The sequence below is a fragment of the Akebia trifoliata genome, chromosome 11, assembly GCF_017979445.1.
Source record: "Akebia trifoliata isolate Shusen 1 chromosome 11, ASM1797944v1, whole genome shotgun sequence".
NCBI classification, from domain to species: domain Eukaryota; kingdom Viridiplantae; phylum Streptophyta; class Magnoliopsida; order Ranunculales; family Lardizabalaceae; genus Akebia; species Akebia trifoliata.
The window spans coordinates 41660171-41669479 of record NC_141385.1 but is presented as its reverse complement, the minus strand read 5'-3'; the positions used below and the strand labels follow the sequence as shown (position 1 = coordinate 41669479).

The 9309-nt window shown below is 34.3% G+C and overlaps 1 protein-coding gene across 8 annotated transcripts; it reads left to right on the top strand.

Moving 5' to 3' along the window:
• Positions 1 to 268: 268 nt before the first annotated feature.
• LOC147391741 (uncharacterized) lies at positions 269 to 7490 on the top strand. 8 transcript variants are annotated; one of them, XM_086460047.1, is made up of 5 exons: positions 269 to 594; positions 1739 to 1779; positions 3105 to 3413; positions 4894 to 5073; positions 6527 to 7489. In XM_086460047.1, exons 3-5 carry the CDS (start codon positions 3159 to 3161, stop codon positions 7139 to 7141), a joined length of 1050 nt encoding a protein of 349 aa, XP_086316173.1. In that variant the 5' UTR covers positions 269 to 594; positions 1739 to 1779; positions 3105 to 3158; the 3' UTR covers positions 7142 to 7489. The 8 variants fall into 8 exon arrangements, with proteins under 8 accessions (XP_086316173.1, XP_086316168.1, XP_086316171.1 ...); XM_086460042.1 differs by having other exon boundaries at positions 3007 to 3413; XM_086460043.1 differs by lacking the exon at positions 269 to 594 and adding an exon at positions 630 to 805 and having other exon boundaries at positions 3007 to 3413.
• Positions 7491 to 9309: the final 1819 nt, after the last annotated feature.

Genomic DNA, 9309 nt, shown 5'->3' with positions numbered 1-9309 from the left:
CGATTGAGTGTGCCATGTGCGATGGTCTGATTATCACGACTCTTTTTTATGCATATTTTTCGTAGGTGAACATCAAATTTTGTATGATAATAGAAATAGCAAATCACCTGTTTTATTTATTTATTTATTTATTTTTTTCATAAATGGTTCTTCCCTTGGAGTTTCCCATAAATTATTCCTTTTTTTTTTTAATTCCATATGTGGAGAGCCAAAAAAAACATCTTTAATTTGACTATTTGGGTTTATTTATTTATTTATTTTGGCGGCAAGAGAAACTAAAGGTCGAACAAGAACGACTACTTCTCCAATGAGGATATATTATATACGACGTGAAGTGAAGGATCTTCATTTCTGCTTCTGTTCATCATCGACGTGTCACCATTCCAATCAAGGTGTCGCCACAGACCACTTCTACTTACTTCACGGACTTAACTAACGGCTTCTTCACTCCACCACTCTTAAGTTAAACATCTGTTAAGCACGGACGACAGTACTCCTCTTATTCTTCTCCTTCTTCTTCGCTTAGAACTACTGTCTTTTCCCAGGTTTCAATGTTGAGTTTTAGTGTCGCTATCGTACGTACGTCTTCATTAGGTAAGCGGTCGTTAAGTACTTAACAAGTTTGGAATCTTCGGAGGACATACGTCCTTCTCAGGACTAGCGCAATAAAGTTTGAACTTTCAACTTTTGTTATGAGATCTGTGATATTAGGGTTTAGGTATTTGGTCTTAGATATATATATTTTTTTGATTTGCTTGCTATGTTGTACATTTTTTTTCCTTCTAAAGATGCAGATTTGATCGAAGTAAGTTCTATTTTTTTTTTTTTTTTTGTGATTTATGATTGTTGGATGGTTTCTTATGAACTATCTTGATTTTTAGGGTTTAGGGTTTTGAGATTGAAAATGGTGGTTGCACAATAGCTTTTAGGATAGATGCCTGATTCTGGTGATTAATGGGGGGTAATTTAGGCATACCACTCCAGGTTTTGGTGGTTATTTGAGGTAACCCTGTGTTTTTATACTGAAGACATACATCTTGACCTAGGTTTTTAATGAGAGACCAACTTAAAATGAACCAAATGCCCACGTCTTCAACCTCTAGCTGAAAACCCGTTGTTTCAATAGTGTTTTTTCTCACTCTAGAGGTTGAAGGCGACTGGTTTTGGAAGAAAAATGAAGATTTTTTTTTTTGGCTAGAGGTTGAAGATGAGGACATTTAGGGTATCTCTATTAGTCTCTGAGAGAAGACCGTGGTGAAACAGGTTCTGTCATCAGATTGAGAATACAGGGTATTTCAAATATTCACCCAAAATTATCGTTTGGGGTGGATGATGATGTCATGAGGAGTGTTAATGGAATGGATTTGAGCTCTACACTTCTATCCAAGGCGACCATGGCTCATGGTGCCCCAATTTGAGATGAGGTGCACCATTGGCTTCTCCAACTGACCGCTATCATTGTCTCCACCCCCTGTTATGCTACTCTGTTCTTTTTGCCATTTATGCCCTTGGTTATGTACAAAGCCTAAACCAAAACTGAGTCACAAAATGTAAGTGCATTTGACAAAATTTAGTTCAATATTTAAGTGAATATTAGAATTGAATGTAAGCCTAACCCATAAAAAAATAATAATTAAGTGGTAATCTACTTTAGTGTATAATTGAATGTGCCATCTAAACTATAGTTTATTTTATTTTTTAAAATCAAATTCATGGGATTATTTTTTTATAATTTTAGGAGTGACTGCTGGAATTTGTAGGAGCTCAGGAATACTTTAGGTGTGTTGTTATTTTCACTATTTAATTTGTACATTAAATATTTATTTATTTATTTAAAAATACATCATTTGAGGCTTATGCCTCAAGGTGCTGCCTAGTGAAGTGCCTTGCCTCACGACTTAGTGTTTGAAAACATTGTAATTGTTGAGTGTGTGAACACCTTAGTGAAGCTCACTTAGTAATTTGATCAAACACTTATTGGGTATTTCACCAAACACCTTGCATGCCTCACCTTCTAAGACCTTGTTTGATAATGATAATGAAGGATAAACCCAACTAATAGTAGCCAATGCAAGGAAGATAAACAATCACACAAAAGAAAAAGTAAGAACACAATACCCACAACATGAGATTTTACGTGGCTCACCCGAAGGTTACTTCCATAGAGGATGAGCATTAGAGTTTGATTTCACTATGAAGAAAATGGGACAAATCGATATGAGGAATCACCTCTATAACTTAGCTTCACCTTCTTCTAGATCTTAATCTTCCCAAACCTCTCAACCTCTTCTCTTTAGGTTTTTTCTTTTTCTCTATTCTCTTCTCTAGAAAAGACTTAGACTTCTTACAGAAGAAATTAAAATCCCTCTTTTTAAAAATGCCATAAGCGGGCTACTTACGTAAGTTACAAGCCCAACCCAAAATTACCTTGGACCGACCCAAAAACCCATACACACTTGGACCGGGCCTAATTGATTTTGAGCCATAACTTCAACAGTAATACTAGTTCGATGCCACTAAGAAAATATTACTGTTTCATTCCCTAGGTTTATTCACTTAGTAAAAAAAGAAGAAAAAAAAAACTTTTGTTTCAATTAGGAAGACAAAAATATTACCTTTTGATTATTCGTCACATACTGTTCCAACATAACAAAGTTCTGTTGGAGAATCCAGAAAACAAGGAAACTTTTAATTTCCTATAATAAGTCTAGTTAATTGATCAAGAGGTGGCTTTATGATTCTCTAGGGTGAGGTTAAACCACATATTTCCTAAGCTCAATTTTGGAGGTTGTTTCCTATCTATCAAGGGCATACGTGGAAATTATCTATAACACATGATATTGTTAGATGAGTTGTGTACCCATGAATATTCACTTAATCACCCCCCCTTCCCCCTTCACCAAACTCAGAAATAAATAATAAAAATAAAAAAAGTAGAAATTCAGTGCTAGATCTACTTAGTGGATACAGTTATCTATCTCTCACTGTTAACTTTTGTGCTTGCAGAGAATAGAGAGCTGGAATGTTTTGATTGCTTATTCTGTGCAATATTGTTCGCTAATGACAGACTTCATCGGGTTGTTCGTTGACTTTTGTACTTGCAGAGAATAGAGAGCTGGAATGTTTTGATTGCTTATTCTGTGCAATATTTTTCGCTAATGACAGACTTAATCGGGTTGTTTTGTGAGTTGGTGACAGACATTATCGTCTTGATTACACAGCCATTCTCACTTTTGAAACTCATATCTATATTTGGTGCTAGAACCATTTGTCTTGTTACTCACATTTCACTGCTACTAATGAAAGCCGTTATACACTTCCAAGTGGATGTATGCTGGAGAATGACAATTTGGGCAGTATCTTTTGTTTCTCTGCCTATGCGAGTCTTGACTGCATTACAAAGGGAGAGGATGGTTAGTTTCCTATTGCTCACTTTTCTGCACTATTTATCAGATCTTGTTGAATAAGTGTGTGGGTTTCTTTTAATATTTCATTATCCGGGAATCGAGCAATTGGTTTTTGTAGTGAACTCGCCACACTCAGTTTAATGTCACATTGGGCTTTTCAGTTTAGTTATTTTTTATTTGGATTTGATTCTTCATTATATTTGTTATCATGGGTTCTCAGCATGTACAACTGACTTCTAAAATGTCAATATTCTGGTGTGCTTATAGGTGGGTCTAGTAGATAGAAGTGCTCTCAAGGTTTTTATTTTTTATATAATTTTTTTAGTTTAACAGGTTAGCAAGGATTAAGCATCGTCAACCATAAGTTTAAGTAGGTTGGTGCATAATTCACCATCCTCAGTAATAACCACATATGAGGCTTTTCTAATTTTCTATCCCTTTGGTGTCTGGTGTTGTATGGAGGTATAGGTGACTTCAGAAAATCCAGTCTTTTGTGCCCATTGGTAGATGAGATGGAGATTGGAATAATGGTCAGGTGTCATAGACAACTTGGTCAACTAACCAGGCTGAAGATTTACCACACAATAATAATGTCATGTACTGTTTTTTTTTTTCTTTTTTCATTGATTATCTAGATTTGGTGTTCATTATATTTGTAATCTGGGGTTGTATGAAGGGATGTGATTATTGTTTTGGTTCTTTTTCTCCTGTTTAGATTTCTCCACAGTTGAACAATCAGAGATGCCCACAAAGGCAACACTGGCCATCTCAAAATAAACTTAAGATCCTGTGTTTTGATTTCCCAACTTCTTCCTTTATGCTTGTTGGACTCTAAATTCAATAAAATCAAATATTAAGAAAAAGAATTCCTTAATGATTGGACTACTTCTATTGACCGCATGTTGCATTATTTCTTTAGGAGTTAAAGGGAGACTTGTTTCTTATCCTTATTTATTTAGGCAATCATCAATCCAGCTCAATTTTCCACATCCTCAAACAATTTCTGCACATAATCACTTGTTTATCACCATGCTTCCTACTGTTATGGCTCATTCTCTTATAGCTGTTGGGAATCCCCAATGATTTCTCTAATGGGCCTCTTCATGTCAGTCATGAGAAACCAGAAGTTTCATCAAAATCTGTAAAAGCTATTTTATAAATAATTTGGCTGTAAATATTAAAAATGAAAATTGATGGTATTCAAGGTCTGCTAAATTCGTTCTTTCCTTCGATATGTTTTTATAAAAGACCTGCAATGTCTTTTTCCTGATCTGGAAAATAGAGATATTAACATGTAAAGGGCATTAAGTCCAGTGCACAAAAAAAACTAAGGTCCAAATGAGAGAGAATCTCACACTGACATAACATCGTTTCAGCTATCTGTTGTTCCGTTTATCATGCATTTGTTCCCCTATGAAAACTATATGCTAATGATGATAAGGAAAAACATTTGTAACATGTCATTGATGATGTTTACCATATACAGTTAGAAATGCATCTGCATGAGATGCAAATTGAGTTGGAGAATCTTGCATGTGATAAAAAGGAACTTGAAGAGCGGTTGCGTGCAGCTATTAAAGACCGTAAAATCATGGAATCAATATTTGAAGAGCTTGAAGAAGAGCATGAGAAAGCTATTGGCAAAATTGAACTACTAGAGGCTGAGGTAAAATTTTTATCTTTCAGTACTTTAGTGATTCTACTTTCATATTTTGTTGCTTCTTATATTTGAATTCATATTACTTTTTTAACACATATTTGTACTCATTTTTACATGAGATGCAGATGTTTATTTATGTATGGAAATTGTATTTGATTCTATTGTATGAGTGTAATGGATCATTGTATTTCAAATATGTGAGTGATTTTATTAGAAAAGGGTGCAGCCAGAAAAAAAATTCAAGAAATGGAGGTGTGGCTGTGTGGGTGGGGCGCATTCATTTTAAAATTTGTGGTTGGCTGATTGAATCTTGTTACTCCATTTAATTCTGTTCAAAGCCATTTTTTTAGCTTATATTTGCTCTCACCTCCTCAGTTGACATACCTTGTTTTCCTTTCGCTCTTTCATAACCTTCAATTGCATGTTCTTTCTAATTGGGGTAGTTATCATTCTTCATTGTACCTGATTAAACCATCTCAATCAAATTCCACAAGTTTGTCACCTATTGGGACTATCTTACATTTTCACAAATTTCTTCATTTCTAATTTTATCTTTCTTAATATTTCCATTCGTCATTCATACCCTTATTTCTGCTATCCTCAGCGTATAGACACATTTCTTAACTGCCCCAACATCTAGTTCCATAAAGCATAACATGTCTTCCTACTGTCCTATGAAATTTCCTTTTTTTTAATTTGCTTGGGATATGTTAGTTGCATAGCGCTCTTGAAGCACACCTCGACTTGAACTATCTATTTCAAACTATGTATGGATAACATTCTCCTCAATCTCTCCATCCTTATAGAGAATAGATGCAAGATATCAAAAATGGTTGCTTTGAGGTATTTCTTAGCAATAAATCTGTTCTGCCCCCTTCCTCTCTATGTTAGGATTCATATTAATATCCAATGTAATTTCAAAGACTCAAACTCTACATCCAAACTTCTCTCCTGAGATTACAATTCAGGACAAAAAATGTCTGATTGATTCTTCCACCCGATTCGCCCAAGAAACACATCTTAAGACCAGTCTTTTGTATTTGTTAACTTATCCACTTTAAAGGGTTTACTTTAGCAATGCTGTCCACAAGAAGACTATATTTGAAACGTGGTAGAACTCCCCATGTCATTGTAGTTGGAAAAGAGAACCATTCATGGTGCACATTTTTCTATTTTGTATTCTTGTTATTTTCGCCTCATTGATAATCTTGACGAGTTGGGCTTAGACCCATAGCACAGTTGGTTTGACACATTTCAAAGTAACTTTGAGGTCGTGGGTTCAAGTCCTGCTTACCCATTTAAAAAAAAGGAAAATCTTGATGAGTATTGTGTATTTTTTTTTAGATAGCATTGAAGTAGTCCAGACATGTTTTCAATTTTCTCCCCAGTATTCAGAAACCATTGATGTTTTCTCACTTCTTTTCATGAAACATTCTTTCAATAGTGCATGTTTGTACAGCTGCAGGATCTCGAAGATGAAAACCTTCGGCTGAAAGAGATTCAAGGAAAAAACCTTTGGAATCTCAAAGTCCAAGATGACACTAGTGGCTGCCGAGATATTTTTGACGTCTCATCATTGAAATCGTGCTATAAAAGTAGTGGTGTTATCATCCAAGACCTTATGGACAAAGATGCATGGGAGGGCAAGAACAAAGGTAAATCTTTCAAGAAAATTGGATCAAAAGGAAGTGTACATGACTACCCATTTGGAAGTCTAGTGATAGACGAGGCAGTTGACCAACGCAGGGGCGTTGCACTCTTGCAAAGCCTTTTCAGTGCAATTCTGTCTCTTCTAGTAGGGATGATTATATGGGAAGCTGAAGATCCTTGTATGCCACTTGTGATTGCACTCTTCAGTGTAGTTGGCATGTCTTTGAAGAGTGTGGTTCAGTTCTTTTCGACTATAAAGAATAGGCGAGCATCTGATGCGGTTGCTCTATTGAGTTTCAATTGGTTCATCCTTGGGACACTTACTTACCCAACCCTGCCAAGAGTTGCCCATCTGCTGTCACCACTTTCTCAAAGCCTCGTGAACACAATGGTTGGCTGGCTTGGTCTCTCTGTGTCACAGTGAACTTGTCATGTACTATAGATTTTTGACCTTAGATAGAAGTTTTTGTTCTAAGGTTTCGTTCCGGTGATGGATCCTCGGAATGTAAGGGCTCCTGCTCCTTTGTTAGTGGGAATGAGACTCCTGTTGAAGCTCTGTAGAGTGCCCACACATTTCAACACTCTTCTGTTAATTTTTGGTTTGGCAAGAAACTGGTACCACATTTTTGTCTATTTCCCTGGGTACATTTATTTTTGTCTCCGCACAGTACTCATAAGCAGTGTTTTAAAGATCAGGCTGGACTGTGGCCCTGACATTTTTTTTATTTTTTTTGAATATTCGGTTTTCTCAATGGTTTAACTGTATGAATCATCGATGTATGTAGAAAGTTAGGGTTTTTTCAATTTTTTGTGCTTCGTTTTTGGATGAAAATTGATCAAGAACGGCTCTTTTGGTTTGAAATAATTTACCCAAGTTGTTAGGTCAAGATTGTAGTCAATTTTTCATGTATTTTAGTTGGAAAAACTTGAAAACAAAAAATGAGTGGGTTTTACCAGCGTTAAACTCATTATTTTTTATTGTTGAGTTAGACATTTTATTTTTTAAATTGTCAAACTCAACAATAAATAAAAATGAGTGAGTTCGACAATAAATAAAAATTGGTGAACTCAACAATAAAAAGTGGTGAGTTACATTATAAATATTTTTGAATCTTAGTTTCATTCTTCATTTTTTGTTATATCACTAAAAAAAAATACATCTAATTGTTCAAAATTAGAAGTATATCATTTTCATTCGTCATCCACGATAAATAAAAAAAAAAATTCATAAAAAGTGATTGGAATCACCATTATAAAATCTTAATATATGAAGAAAATGAAAAAAAATGGGTAGTTGGGGTAGTTCAAAAACATTATAACTTGTGATAAGATTGAGGGACCATTAAGAAATAGAAAATTTACTAGATGGGCTATCAAGCAACCACCCAAAATCTTAGGACTAATTAGAAAGAAATCCCTCCACTAAGGTCTTTCAAGTAATTTTCCATTTTTATTATGTCCTTTTTCAAGAAAGGAAGTTGAAAACTAACCCTAAGATGTTGGCTCAATGGCAATTTCGTATCGATATCCAAAATGAACATTAATTCCTCAGGGGCCACTAGCGAACGTGCATGCTCACTTACTTGATAGGTGTGATGTGTGGGCGTTGCACGTACCCCAAGACTAGTCCTTGGACAAAACCATGGTCTATGGACTGGGCAATGCCCAGATACGGATCTGTCTGCTGTCCACAGTAGACTAGTCCTTTTGTATTCTTTCATTGATTTGTGAAAGAGTCTTGGTTTTTTATTTTATTCTCTATTTCTTTAGTTAATAAATACAGATCGGTCTGACTGGACTGAATCTTGGTCAAACTCTGGTTGGACCATTTGAACAAATTTTTGGTTTGATTATTGATCCGGTTTTTAAAACATTACTCGTAAGTCCTAATTGTGCACTCTTCTTTGTGTGTGAATGGTGACTGAATTTTTTCCTTAGAAATCCAATTTCTCAAGAAAATGTTTTGTAGGCGTTTGGATAGGACTCCTTGGCTACTTTTGACTCTTGCGGGGAGTTAGAAGTCGTTTGGATGCGTTTGTATGAACTACTCCCTCGAAGAGTTACTCCGCGCAGTGGCAAGAAATTACTCTTTATGAAGAAGTCAAGAAAACCTATTTCTCAAAACTCTTCTTGCGGGGAGTCAAAATCTAACGGTTCGTTTTACCAAAATACCCCTAATTTTATTAATTTTCTATGAAAATATTTCTAATTCATTTGCCCTTAAATCAAACAAAAGAAACATTTATTAATATTAAATTATTTTTATTTTATTTTGAGTATAATGGATTTAAACACATTATATTAATATTTAATATTTAAAATATTATATTATATTATATTAATATTTATATTTAAACACATTATATTAATATTTAATATTTAAAATATTATATTATATTATATTAATATTTATTATATTATATTATATTAATATTTATAGTTAAAATGTCAAAAATAATATAGTTTGAAGGCATATTATGACACTAAAAGACAGTCTGTCATTTTTTTTTTATAAATATTATGTCATATTATGTCAAAAACAGTCAGTCAATTTTTTTTTTAAAATTTTAAGTATAATGGATTTAAACATAT